At 49.4% G+C, this 14,932-nt stretch overlaps 2 protein-coding genes across 3 annotated transcripts in view; one reads left to right on the top strand and one right to left on the bottom strand.

Moving 5' to 3' along the window:
- The window catches only part of LOC100116601, a 114,870-nt gene that overhangs the window by 50,677 nt on the left and 49,261 nt on the right, over window positions 1–14,932 (top strand). The gene's annotated exons all lie outside the window — the stretch shown is intronic.
- Window positions 1–14,932, bottom strand: part of LOC100116467 (pikachurin) — a 75,850-nt gene that overhangs the window by 54,645 nt on the left and 6,273 nt on the right. Inside the window, exon 3 of one of the 2 annotated variants that reach the window (XM_031929851.1) lies at window positions 1,896–2,012. The exons of the other annotated variant lie outside the window; for it this stretch is intronic. Within the exon in view, the coding sequence (XP_031785711.1) occupies window positions 1,896–2,012 (117 nt within the window). The remainder of the gene's footprint in view (window positions 1–1,895; window positions 2,013–14,932) is intronic. 2 annotated transcript variants of the gene reach the window in all.

Here is a 14,932-nt window from a genome sequence, read left to right as displayed (position 1 = left end):
ATGGCCGTCGGATCATAAAGTCCGCGGCGGCCGCATTTCCGCGCGCGGGCATCATACTTGCCGTCGCAAGTTTTTCAAATCCTCTCTTCTCTCTCCGCGTGAGCTTTTTGTAAGCAATGAAGAGGAGAGGCGCGTGGAAAGCGAGACGTAAAACGCCTGGCGGTTCAATAATTGCGTCGTTCTCGCTAATTGATGCCGTCACGGCAAGCGTAAATAGCCGTGTGTAATTGCAAAAGCTCGCGTACATACGATCCGCTCATTCGATCATCGCGCGAATAAAATTTCGAAGTGGGGTGAAGAGGGAGGGGGGGGGAGCCGATCAGCTTTGACGCGAGCTTGCAACAATAACGACATATTGAGCGATAATATTATCACGAAACGAACGTTAGTTATAAATAATAATAGTAACACGCAGGGCAAAGAGAAATAGAAGGTGAACAAACGAAGTCCAAATCTTTCCCTCTCCTTCTCTTATGCGTTATTCACAGACAAAGGCAAACACGATGCAGATTATGCCAAAGCATATTTCCACATCCTTCTACTCTCATTTGTTGCGTGCCTTTATCCCTGCGCGAGAGCGAGTGTCCCTTTAACTTTGCGCCATTGTCTGCGGGAGTAGTACCAGTCCGCCGACGAAATAATCTGCAAAGCCATCAGCTTAAGTATACGAGCTTTCTCTCTTTGTATCTAGTAACGCGAAGAGTCGACGAAAAATGAGCAAGCTCGGAGCTTTGAGAATGTAAAATCGAGACGATTCGACGTCGCCGATGCGATAAAAATTCACCTTTTCTGTGCGTAAACGCGCGTCACGCTTTCTTACACATCGGCGCCGCTGCGATGCACCGTAGCTGAACGACGCTTTTGATGTATTTTTCCTCGATCGCGAGCTTTTACGCGAAGCTCTTTTTCCCCTCTTATTTTAATAACGCGCGAGCTTTACCACCGCCCTCGCTTAAAAGCTCTCTCCCGGCGGCATACGAAATCACGGCATCGCATCAAACAATGTAACAAACGACGTACGTTCAAGTGCACAAGTCGACTCTCGGAAAAAGCTCTCGCAAGTTATTCTACTCCTGCAGAAAAAGCTGCAGCGCGCGAAGGACACTGCGCTGCAGCGTCATTAATTAGCGCGCATGCAGGTCACACACACACATACATACACACACACAGGCACCAGTAATCGCCAGGAGGGGCTAAAACACGAGGCTCTGCGATGCGTATCTCGCGCTGCTCGGTGAAAAAGTTGGTCACGCGGCAGCGAGGAAGAGGAAGAAGAAGAAGGGCATAAGAACCGAATCTTATCTCGGCGCACGTGCGTCAATGCGGTGCTGGAAGCTGCTGCTGCTGCACACCGCAGTGCTTTTCTTTATACGAAGAGGGGGGGGGGGGGACAACGCGTGTCCTGTTTTACAATTCCCGCGATGTCTGAGAGAGTGGAGTAGGGGTTGCCCCCCGGGAACTGCTGCAGCGTCTCCGCTACGCTCGATTCTTATATAGCTATATACATATAGAGGTGCACGCGACAGGGCGGCGGACGTTTGCGCGTGACACTTTTCCCCGATGCAGCGATGACGATGCGCCACTCGGGAAATATCGAATTGCCGTTAGCTCGGGCACTCGCAGTCATTGTCAGGGGATCCGTATGTTATACGTATCCGCGGTTTTTAATTTCGGCACCGGTTGCATACACTCGATGTTCGGCAACTATAACCGCTCCAAGAAAAAACAGACACGGAGCTTCTCGCGCCTCGGCACAGCTTTATGAAAAGCTCGCCGGGCGCATGGTGCAGGGAGAACGAGGTTAAACGAACGCACACACACAGAGAGAGAGAGAGAGAGAGAGAGTGAGAGAGAGAGAGAGAAAGTATATATAGAGAGAAGCGGCCGACACTTACCAGCACAGCTGTATCCGTTTTTGTGCAGAACGTATCCGTCCCTGCAGTCGCACTCGTACATGCCGTCGTGAAGCTCGTAGCACAGCTGCTCGCACGGCGAGCCGTGGCCGCATCTCCCTGTAACAGCCAAGAGCGGATCCGTTGAGCATCAAGAAACATTAATTTTCCTCGCACACACACACACACACACACACACATACAGCTCCAGCGTGCAGTTTCCCATTTTCTCGCAGCTGCAAGGTGCCGGGAAAGCGATTTATTACGCGGCCTGTTCTCTCTCTCTCTCTCTCTCTCTCTCTCTCTCTCTCTCTCGCGAATAAGCCGGCGAATGACGAGCATTCCGATGCCGCCGGAATGCGCGCGCGCGTGTGTGTTTACTGGCTGTTGCGGAGGGATACAAATGCGCGCGGAAACGTCGATACTGCCGCCTCCGCCCCAGCTGCTTAATAAATGCTTTAAAGATCGAGTGCGTGCCGTATAGCGCGCGGCTTGCTTTGCGGCAAGGGGCCCCAGTAGTAGTGTGCGAACGATCGTTAGGCACTCGGATGCGGGGGAGGCGGCTTTGCTCTCTCGCTCTCTCTCTGTGTTTTGTAATCAATTTCCAGCTGCGGATGGGTAGGGAGGACCGCTCGCGATTAATCGTTATATCGAAGCGGGGCTGATTGATCGCTGGAAAATTCATGCCTACGCTCTCGAGTTTAGCTCTATACATTTCAAATCCCGAGAGGGGCTCGTTACTTCTCTCGAAAAGAAAATCAGAGTTGCAACGTGTATCTCGAAATTTATCGCGCGCGGCTTGCGCAGCAGCGACGCGAACACTCGCGGGGCCGTTAAATTTTCAGGCTATAAAAATTAAAACACCACCACGCATCTGGCGCTCGTCGGCGTCGTTATTATGTGCAGCCTCGAACGCGTGTGTAAGAAGCTGCGAGTGAGAGTGTCGAGCGCATACGTACGCGTTCGGAAAATCTCGAGAGGGAAAAAGCTCTCGGCGAAGCGCAACTTTATGTTTCGAAATATGCGGAGAGACTCGAAGGGGCGAGGTAAGTGCATCGCGAGATGGCCTGGCTAATGGCTCATTCCGATTCTCAGTCGCGTCGACGACGACGACTACTACTACTACTGCTACTGCGCCGCACAGAGAGAAAGAGAGACTAAGTGCAGTTGAGCCACTTTGAGGCAGCTCGCTGTATATGTATATAGCAGTAGCTCGGCGGTAACAGTCGCGCTAACGATTTTTCCCGCGAGAAAGCTCGCCGCGCGATGTCCTCTCTTCTCCGCGTAAAAACTCGACGAGGCTAAATCTTCGAACGAGCTGCAAGCTGTAGCTCTTTTTTCACGCCGAGTTTTATCCGACTTCGAGATTTAAGGCCGATTCGAATGGACCGCCGCGCGCTTAACGGCTCTTCTTCGTTAACTTCCCGACGCGACTCTTGTGCGCTCTATGTGTGTGTGTGCGTGTGTGTGTGTATGTGTGTGTGTGTGCAGGGTTATGCACTCGGACGTGTATATCCGAGCTATTCAAAGCCATGCGATTATATTCCCTTTGAGGAGAGCTGCACAGCCCGACTTATCGCATGAATTTCCGCTGGGATATTCACAAAGCTGCCGCCGCCGCCTTTTGTCCGTTATTAGTTTTGTCTCGCTCGCCAGGCGCATTATGTATTATTCATCGGAGCTATCGATTAGGTATATAGACCTTCTGTAACACTGCGCCAGTTTCGGCATACTTCGACCGCTCTCTGCATTCTTACACCTCAATGGGAAAGTGCACCTCCGCAGTAACGATATAATCTGACGAGTTCGAAGGCCAGAAATGAGTGATCTCGGATGGAAATTCAATCGTTGTGTTGTTGCTTCGATGTCGAGTTCCTGAAACTCGCTCTCGCGCGCGTTGATCGGATTAGCGACGAAGCCTTTGTGCAATAAAAATTTCGCAACAGTAGACGGCTGCCTCATTGAATTAAAAAAGTTCGCCTCTCGTACGCGGCAAACAAGCGTCTGCTGCCAGCTTTTGCTTTTTATCATATATATATATATATATATATATATATATATATATATATATATATATATATATATATATATATATATATATATACACAGAAACGGAATTTAGCTCGAGACTCGGCGAGGAAATTAAATCGTTTTTATTCCTGAGAGTAAAATAATATATCCTGCAGTAAAATATCTCTGTAGATTTGAAGCAGCAGCCTTTTACTCCGCGAGAGAGACAACGCCCTTGAATATTTAAACTCGGCGGCCCGACCCCGATCATCGCGGACTCTTCGCCAGCGAAATATCCTTCGTACTGCAGTATGCAGGGGCAACTTCTGTAAACAAGCCGAGCGACGCTGTATATCCACGCGATCCGCAGCACGAGTAAAGCTGCGCCGTGAAACGCCGCGGCTGAATTATTCGCGCCGCGCGCGCTCGCCTCGGCTGCAGTGTATAAATTCGCCCGGCACATTTCGCGGTCGGCCGAGCAAATGAGACTCAGCCTCCAGACAGATAGCGAGACATTATCATTGCGTCGAGCTTGCACGTCGATGATAACGATGATGAGGACGACTACGCGTTTCGTATAGGTACATAGCTGCGAGAGACAAGGGCTCTATACAGGGACAGTATCGATCCGGCGGCTATACTGCACACTGATCGGAGCTTTTTCGGGACGCCCAGCTTTTCACCGCGTTTTGTGTATATTCGGATCGGAGCTTCGAAAAGTGTGTCACTGGTATAAAGATAATCGCGTCGCATTAACGGGATTTCCCAGTAGTGCGGGGCGCGCAGGGGGGAAGTGACGCGGAAGAGCCGCGCGTACATAGCAACATTCCGCGAAAGTGCATTCCCCGGGAAAATACCGATGCGAAATTCAAACCGAGCGCGCGAGCCGGATTCATTTCCTTTCGTCACGCTCTCTGGCACGATAATCAAAATTAATCCGGGATTCTTGACACGCTCGGCCCGCGCGAGAGCGCGTCATATTGCAGATGAAAATCCGGCTCCCTCACCTCCACGAGAGAAAGCTGCGCGTGATATTTAAATGCGTTTAATAGGCTCGTCTTTCCGTTCTGTTCCGCGAAGGAGCGTACCGAAAATCCCGAGCTTTCAAATCATTCGGCGAATACGTCAATAAACTTGCGCGACTATATACAGCAACGCCGGCCTCATAACACACTTCGCGCCTGTCTGTACGAAAATATCTCAGCGAGAGAAAATTCGATAGTCTGACAGTGACATAGAACATAAACTTATGTTTAACTCTTCTGCGGATGCGTGTACGCACGAGGATTCGAAGGAAACAATTACACCGCGACGGGCGTATAATAGAGAGAGGGAAAAAAATTCTGCCCGACATGCATATTGCAGAGCCGCATGAATTTTCATTAGTCGCCCGGGCAAGTGCGTGCGAGGCTCGTTTGAGAAAGAATGATTTTACGGGGGAAATAAAGGATGTGAGCTTGCATCTGGGTTAACGGGCTGCTCGAGGGCTCGGCGGCGGAAAAAAGCATCGCCCCTCCCACCGGGGAATTATCGGACCCGCTGCGATACCCTCGGGGACCTTGTACTCCCTCTGTCTCTCCCTCCCTCTGACTTCGCCTCACCTTTGTGAGCTGCCGCAGCGACTTTTCGTCTGGCTGGGAAGGGAGTCTTTGACGGTCGGCGCTGGTTGAGAGGTAAATTGGATTAGGCGTCTTGGGTCTTTATAATAGAGCGGAATGTAGTCGTACGAAAATAGCTCGTCCAATTTGCCGAGATAGCTAGCACCGAAAAATCGAAGAGCCGATGATTTAAACTCGCGGCGAAGTCGGACCGTTTCGGGATGATTTGATCAGGATCCCTAATTCGCCCATCGCATAAATCCCGAGCACTTGAACCCGCCTTCGAATAGTCCTTATACTCGTTTATCTCCCGGAGACTCCAAGAGACCTTTTGCAAGAATTTAAAATCCATCAAAGTCCTCTCGCTGACAGTCTAATTTCTACAACGAGATGGACATTGCCTTGAAAAATCCATTCCCATATTTTTTATTTATGCGAAAAGTCAATCATCCGAGAGCCGGACTGAAACTTTGAATCGTCTGGCGATAATTGCCGTCCGCGCCAAAAAGAGCATTAACATCGATTCCCTTCAATTTTCAATCAACTCCTCGTCGTACGGAGAGCACTCGAAACCCGGGCTAAATAATTCCTCGGCTCATAAACTGTGCGAAATCATTCGCTCGATGTCTAATTATACTCAGGGACTTCGCGACCCAGCCCCCCGCGACGACAAAGCCGCGTCTTCGCGGAGTAGATTCGTTCCCTCCGCAATTCGAATTTCGGGATGAATAAGCCAAGGGTATGAACGTATGCGCATCCCTCGGCGTCTGTACCGCGACGACAAGATCCATTAGAAATTTATTAATCGCCGGAGCAGCCGCGACGAGATTCTTCCCGTATTTTCGACTCGAAGGAGTGAGGGACGGCGTTATATTGCATACCGCGCTGCCGTACCCCGTACTCCTCTGTTCGGAGCACCGCGAGATGATGGATTCATGGGAGGTCCTCGAATTTATCGCCCCGCGTAATTACTTGGAGAGGAAACTCGCGCATTATAACCAGCTGCCATGCGCGCAGACGTGAGTTTACGCAACAGCAGTCGGGGCTGAAAACAGTATTGTCTGCAGCCGCGATTTGCATTTATTTCCACTGCGTCAAGTCTGTCGGTATAATTTCGCGAGTGCGATTTCGGGGCTCCCGTGTTTACGCTGGATTTGCATGCCGAAACAAATGCGTGCGTTCGGTTTATCGAGTCCCGCGGTTTCTCCGTGAATTTCCAAGCGGAAGCTCCAGCGAGCACATCATTTATTCGCGAGGGATCATCATCGAGCCAACCCAGAGGCCGAAGCTCGCACACACGGCTCCTCATCGGCGTTCAACGACCCGCGACGATCCTGCGCAGCGCCGGCCGAAAGAAGAAATACGCGTAAATAATTCAGCCGCGACTTTGGTACCGCACGGGCTCCGGAGAAAAGCGCAGCGGCAGCGGCCTTGAGTTGAGAGCCACTGCGGGCCGTGCGAATCCCCCCGGCCGAGAAATGTTCCCCGTTGCTATAGCAACCTGCTACTCGGACACGTCTCTCTCTCTCTCTCTCTCTCTCTCTCTCTCTCTCTCTCTCTCTCTCTCTCACCGAAATATATAAGCATCGGCTCGCGGGATTTGAAAACGACGAAGGAAGTACAAGAAGCCTAAAGAGAGAGAGAGAGAGAGAGAGAGAGAGAGAGAGAGAGAGAGAGACGCGAGAAAAGTCAAGGCTCCTTATATTGCGCGGAGCCGATAAGAAAGCTCCCGACACACGTTACGTATAACGTCGATGTCTTACGCTGCTTTTCTTCTATACGGATACTCTCTCGTCGGCTTACTTTCTCGCCCTTCGTAATACGTACAGTACACCCGAGTCGCAAAGACCGATATCTTGCTGCCCGGTGTGTACCACACGCGCAATTCGATCGGAATGACAGGTCATCGCGCGAGTCGTCGCGTGTTTGCGGTGCTTTTAATAGTTTATTACGCACACACACACACCGGACACGACACAGCGCGCCAAATGTTTCCGAGTAGATTGAAAATCCAAGTTAGCCGCTAATGGCGTTTTCAGATCGATCGACGCGCGCGGCCTATTTGTCGAGGGTCGCGTTGCTTTTACACTCGCTCGACAATATTTTTCAACCCAGTTGTTATATATTCTATTAATAGCGGCGGGATTTTCCAGGATTGATTTTACGCGACACGGGGAGATTGTTTCGAGCGACTTTTTACATGTAAATTCGATTTTCTCCCGTGTGCGACACACACACGCACAAGCATCAGAGGCAGAAAAATTCATGGGCTTTAATTTAAAAGCTCGCCCTGGCAAGAGGACGAAGTTCTATAGTATGTGCTTTACACGCGTGTTGTACGTGCGCTCCGCTCGTAAAATTATACCGTCTCTCTTGCTCTCCTTCTCTCTGGGGAGGTCGGCTTAAATTTATATTTTCTAATCTGTTTTGCAAAATTCACGCGCGCGGATTGTTGTTAACCTCGCGTTGCAAATTATGTATTTATTATTAAAACACCCACGTTTAACGCCGAAGCTGGAGAGGCTCGTTACTCCCCGATTCGGCCGACGAAAAGAAGCATTTTTGGCGAAAATGCTCGAGTCTAACGATGAGAGATGAGTGTGTGTAGTTACAAGCTACCCCAGAGAAGTTCGTATCCGGCAAAGCTCCTCGAAAGAGAAAAAAAAACAACAGCGCCGGCCAAAGGAGAAGCGCATCCCACTCGACGAGTCGCACAATAAAGCGTAGTCCGAGCCAACTTATTTTGGCGGTATGCGCGAAGCTCAACAAGTGCGCGCGCAGAGACGTCAGACAAAACTTCTCGCGTCCAGTGCGCTCTCTCTCTCTCTCTCTCTCTCTCTCTCTCTCTCTCTCTCTCTCTCTCTCTGTCTCCTTTTGATGTTCGCCGGCGCGAGGACGAAAGCGAGCGTAAGGGGCACACGGCGGCCGTCAACGACTTCAAAGCGAACGCGCCCGCGCACGTCCTCGGGATATGGCATATCCGCTCCGTGTCTATAGTAGTCTAGTCGGCTCGTATTTTACTCTCGCTGTTAATGTCAAAGTTATAATATCGACTCAGCTTATCAAAATACCGCGGAAACGAGTTCAAAGAAGAAGAGGTAAGAAGTCGGAGGGTGAGCTTCGGGCCGACTAATTAATCGTGTATTTAAATTGCGCCCTGACGAGTTGACGACGGGGAAGAAGAAGCCGGGCGATCGCGCGCGCGAGTCTAATTAAAAGCGATATTCTCTTGCGATGGCCAGGCCGTGTAATGAACGTCGACGCGCCGCTAATGAGATAACGACGAGCGGCGAACATTTTTCCTCTCGAGCTCCGGCATAGTGCGAGTTCTTTTCTCCAAAATATAATGCGCTACGACGCTACGCAATACCCTCGTATGTGAAAGAGGCATCAAGTACGTCTCAATCCCAGCCGTATGTATTCGCCGTTATTCCGAACATTATTTTCGAGTGTTGTCTCGAGTGTACATACAAATATACAGCAAGCAAAATTTTCCTTCTCGGCTACGGCAGCGATACGGCTTCGCTCGTCCCGCCGTGATTCGAGGGCGAACTTTTCAGCGGCTCTGCGCCGAGAAATAAAAGAGATCAGGAGAAAAACCGAGCGAAGCGACGCAACGCGCGCACAAAAGACGGAAAAGTAAGACGTATGGTCGCGCGAGAGGAGGAAAAGGAGGAAAGGGCCTCGAGATAAAAGGTTTGAGCAGAGCACTCGGCCGTGAGCTGTGAGCATTTTCGCGATGTTTATACCAACAAAGGGAGGCACGCGTAGCGAAGCCTGATTGCGTGGGCGAATTCGAGAAATGAATATTTCGGGGAAATAATTCGGGTTTGTTTTTAGACAAATATTGGAGCTATGCGATGATAGAATTATACATTCGCAAAATAAATATTTAAAGTTCCAAATGCTTGCTTATGCTCAACTAGACAATTCCACGCTAATTCCCGCATAATTCACTTGCTCCACTAACCTCTACGCGCCGGCGAGCGCGGCGATCGATGACTTTTTGGCGGAATTAGCCTCATGAATATTTCATCGAGCTGACGCGCGCGCGACTGACATCTGTCATGTTACGCGCGCATTAGCCTCGTAAAGCTCGCCTTCGCGTGAAATTTATCGCTCGGAATCAGTCCGGCTGTAAAGGCGACGGGCGAGCTAACGCAAAAATAAACTTTGCTCCCTCTCCGATAATTCACATATATATAGCGCTTCGCAATAAAGTTCTCTATTTCCGACGCGCGTTGTGCGAGTTATCGCGTTCGGACGTTGCGATGTGTGCGAACCGGGCGCATCAAAACCGGTGCGCATGTAAGCTCCCACATACCGTGTGCGAACTTTTCACATTAGCCCAGTCCCCCATTGTTTGGGCACATCCTCTCCTGACCTCTGCACACAACGTCTTCCTCAACATATTATCCTCGATGTATCCATAGGGGGCGCGAGCGCGCGAAAACGCATCGCGAGATAGAACAATAGGCCGATAATTGGCTCCATCGGCCGTTAATTCGTGCAGTTTCGGCGGCAGAAGCATCAGTGTGTGTATATCGCAGGAGAGAGGCAGATCACTTTGCAGTCGCGCGCTGCATTCACAGCCGCTTTCCAAAGGGCCTAGGGGGAGATTGGCGTACCCTAGTCGTGCGCTTTGTGCATCCACACAGATAGAGGGGTAGGTATGGTACTATGGGCACACGGTGACTTTGTTGTCGACGTTTCAGTGGTAATCGCCGGCTACGGTCGGATGCGGGATCGATACTCGAAATTCAAAATTCGAATCGCCGTCTCAGCGGCAAAACGCGTCGCTCGCGCGCTACACCCCGCCCTTCCGGCCGAAGTTTTGTGCCTCTCGTCGTTATAGACACCTATAACGAAGCTTGCGGGGGATGGTTCGGAGTCCGTGCCCGGGGCTTCGCGCACCTAATCCATCGCCCGGAACCCATTAGAAACTTCCTAGGTGGTTATATCATGTATATAGTAGAGAGAGATAGAGGGGAAAGCAGCACTCTAGCAGGGGCTTGTCTTCCCTTGCGCCGACAGCGTCTGCGGCCGCGTATGCAGCTCTCGCGGTGACTCTGGCTTTTTCCCGACGGATATGGACCAAGATTGTTCATTTCGAACGGATCGATATGATCTCGGGAAAAAGCTCGTTGAAATATGCACGACAGGATGGAAGGAAGGCCGAGAATAATCATCAAGACGGGACGAGAAAAAATCCGTCTGCGTGGTCGCCCACACATCCGGTGTAAGCGGAGGTCAATTTTTCATGCAAAATTAACGAGCAGTCGCTGGGTCACCGTCTGAGCCGATGATATCATTTCTTCAAGTATACATATATTCATTCCCGCTTCGGAGGGTTATCGATTCGTCGTTATAAAGTCTCGCGTCTAGTTCCTTTAGTCCGGCTGCATCAAAGACTAATTACCCTCGGCGACCCCTTCAACGTTTCACGTGTACCGAGCACTTTTCCTCTCCTCGTCCATACTACGAAACGCGCACAGTGGGTAATTTATTCAAAGCTCGCGCGTAGCGACGATTCAATCTGAAAAACTTCACCCGAGCTTTCGGCCGGTAATACAAGTGCCATTGCGCGAAGCTCAGCCGTAAACCGAAACATAAACGCGCCAAGCTCGCGGAACTCGACGGCATAATCTCGACAATTACCCGCTGAAATATTCCCGTAAAAAAGGCATTATCCCCATTATTGCAGCGTAAACCCCCTTCGGCAAGGTAAAAGTAGCGTAGGATAGTGCGCATCAGTATTGCGCTCGCGGCTCTCTCGGCAGAAATTATAATTTTTCATCTCTCTCACTCTCCAGTCCCTACAGGCTACTCTGCCGTATATAGGCGGTAAAACGATTATTACGGGCAATTACTCTCGGCGGACCGGCTGCGCTGTGTGTACGCGTGCAAAGTGTAACGTCCCTTTCATGACCGACTTCTAGTCCGCCGTGCGTTATCAGCGGCTGGTGTCGTTGATGGGTGAGATAACTTTCTTTCGATCCAGAGTCTTTTTTTTTCATTAACTTTAAAAATTATAGCTTCGATTCGGATTTCGTTTCAACAATAAGTAGATACAGCAGCGAGATCCGGAGGAGGACGTCGGGTATCTGCTTTCGAAAGTAGGTTTTACGCGGATCAATGTATCTATAACGCCACTATTTCATAGCGTCTCATTGTGTGTACATATACACACACACACACACGTACGCACGCACACACACACACACACACGACCTATATGAAGCCATAAAGCGATCCTCTTCCAATAATGCGAAATAGCGTAATGCGATTGGACGGGGATCTCGGGTAGAAAAAAGTCTTAATCTCGCTACGATTGGATCATATTTCGAAGCGCGCGTCCCTCCTCGAGAATCTAATTCGCGTCGGATTGCTATATAGTTCTTGGGCGACTCGCTAACGTAAAATAGATCCAACAACGTGTATTCTATCAGCCTCCTCGAAAGCTCAATGGTCGAGCGTCACATTCCAAGTACATCGAACGAAGCATCGGAAAATTTCCTCGGCCGCATCGGCAATATAAGAGCCTGCAGCGAGTCCGTATCACGTATAACGGCAAACAGAAGGTATTATTCGCGGGCAGAGATCCGCCAGGCCGTTGATATCAATTTCACATACCGTCGGCTGCGTGTACACACGTACACGCGGCTATACACTCTGTCCCTCTCTCTCTCTCTCTCTCTCTCTCTCTCTCTCTCTCTCTCTCTCTCTCTCTCTCTCTCTCTCTCTCTCTCTCTCTGTCCTCTTCGCTGCTCTCCGAGAACGAGCTATTTTATTATCCAATATCGAGATCAGACCTGCCGGGCCTCGATTTAAAGAGCCGCTGCAGCTATTCCGCGTACGTGGAATATTCCGGCCGCGTGTGAGGAGCGCACGCACGTTTTATTACACGGCTGGGAAAACTCGCGCAATCTACGAGAGGTCATTCCGAACATGATTTATGGATTAACCGCGCGATTCATGCACCCACGACAACGAGCCTATAAGACGCCGCTCTGATGGCGAGAACGAATAAGCCGTCGTTAATGACAATTAGTCGCTGCGCGCTGGAGCTATTCGTCAGAGATTCCGGTTAATTGTCAAGATCAGCCCTACGGAGCTGCGCGCGCGCGCGCACGGCGTATAAAGTGAAGATTAATGGGCTTTGCCAAAATAGCGCTGTGCTCACGGAGATGGAGTCCCGAGGCTTGCGTATTTATGCATTACATAAATTACGCGCCGGGCCGGCGTATTGTAACAACGCTGTAATTGCTCCGTTCTACCCTGCGCTACTATATGCTCTCTCTCTCTCTCTCTCTCTCTCTCTCTCTCTCTCTCTCTCTCCCTCTCTCTCTCTCTCTCTCTCTCTCTCTCTCTCTGCTCCGCGTGCTTTCCTTCTGCTCCGTACGGAGCTTCGAGGCTCTCTTGTATCGCGCATCGATCGATCCTATTAACGGCTGGAATCAGCCTGCAGACGCTGCATTGTTATGTATCAGTTCGACATAACTCTGTTGTGTGCCACGTTTTATTGTGCGGTGATGCCTGCACACAGGAGGGAATCATTTACGAGTTGAAATTGAATTGAATTATAAGCGAAACTTTAATGTGTTAAATTATGGTTGGAGAGTCGCTGGCAACAGAACATAATTATACGCTATACATAACACGAAATAAACATCAGGGATTGATTAACAACGAAACAGAGACGCCAGTCTCTAATTATATGAGCGGCGTATTTGCATTACCCACTATATACTCAATAACAAAATAACACCTGAGCCTTCGAAATTTAAACAATACACCGGCGTATACACATTCAGCTTGTCCATTTCCCAACCTACACACACGCGCGATCTCGGAACAATAAATTCTCGGCCACGAAAGAACCATCGTAATTTCACGTCGTACATACCCCAGTGTATATATACGATCTAAGAGAAAGACCGCAGTAAAGAAGCATGAAAAGTTTGAGTAACGACGGCGACGACTACGACGCTGTACGGCACAAGCGGCGCGTTCGCGCAGGTGAGAGAAAAATGAGGGCGCGCAAAGCGCACGAAGATCTATCATTATACTCTCTTTCTCTCTCGGCTGAAAAAAGAAACGGAAGATTTGCCGCGGACATTGATTCATAGCGCAGCTATATTCCAGCCATTAATCACGACCGTTTGAAATTACCAAACGTACGTACACACTATACAAGCAACGTCGCCGCATGATAATCGCGTTCGCGCGATCTCGAAACGTACATATACCCGATTTAATTTCCAAGCAGCTCCTCCGAAGAATGCAACTCGCGCGCCGGCGTAATTTACGAAGCAGCTCTCCCTCTCGCGCGAGTCACGTCCCTCGAATACATCGCTTCTTCCATTCTCGGGCCGCGCCGAATGCTCCGTCGGCCGGATAATTCACCTTTATGCGCGCTCCGTCTTTTGTGATTTCGCGATTTTTCATTGTTCCCCAACGAGCGAGCTTGCAGTACTGCCATATATACAACGGTACATCGCGGCAGTGTCGTCGCCCTATACGGTCAGGCATTGTTCTAATTGCGCGAGTTCAGTCAAAACATTCAGGGAGCCTCTCGCGCGACCCATTGTTTTTCCGCCAGCTGAGATTTTTGTTGTCTCCAGTAATTCAATGCAAATATAAACGTGGGCGTATATATACAGGCCGATGTCGCGCGCGTTTCTCCCGCTGCCTCGAGCGAAATGGGACTCGATTTATATACAGAGCTGCGGGAGAGTCGGAATAACCCAGTGGCGAGATGGATATACTTCGGAAAATGAATCTTACGCGCCGAGCGGAAAGAAGAGAGTTATGAAAAAGCGACCCCGTTGCGTCATCCGCGTGTCTCGTCGTCCTGCGCGCGGTTCAATAAAGCTCCCGCGGCTCTGTGCCGGAATTCTTCACTCGAGGGGAAATCCTATTTAAGGGGCCACACCACCTTTGAAATTAAAATCAAAATTTTTCATTAAAAATTTATAAATATTTATAGAAATGAACAAAATTTTTATTACTATTCTTAGTCATAATTACCTTTATTTTGATGGTTTTAGACCTTCTATATACCTCTATAATACCTATGTATAGTAGGGAGTCCATAATTCACTTACCGTAAGATTCCAAAGGAACGAGTGGCCCAAATGGGCTCAAACTCTAGGATAGTGTTTAAAAGTACATTAGTTATGGTATGAATGAGAGGATTTGGTTTAAATTTCATAGAAAAAGTTTTATAAGCATATTACTAATGTTTTATCAATGTTTGATTAATTTTAACATAACTATCATGTAACTTTTTTTCTATGAAATTTAAACCAAATCCCCTCATTCATACCATAACTAATGTACTTTTAAACAATATCCTTTGATCCTTTGAGTTTGAGCTCATTTGGGCCATTCGTTCCTTTTGAATCTTACGGTAAGTGAATTGTGAACTCC

The sequence above is a fragment of the Nasonia vitripennis genome, chromosome 4 (genome assembly GCF_009193385.2).
Source record: "Nasonia vitripennis strain AsymCx chromosome 4, Nvit_psr_1.1, whole genome shotgun sequence".
NCBI classification, from domain to species: Eukaryota; Metazoa; Arthropoda; class Insecta; order Hymenoptera; family Pteromalidae; genus Nasonia; species Nasonia vitripennis.
Note: the sequence above shows the minus strand (reverse complement) of the source record. Positions and strands in the feature narration are given on the sequence as shown.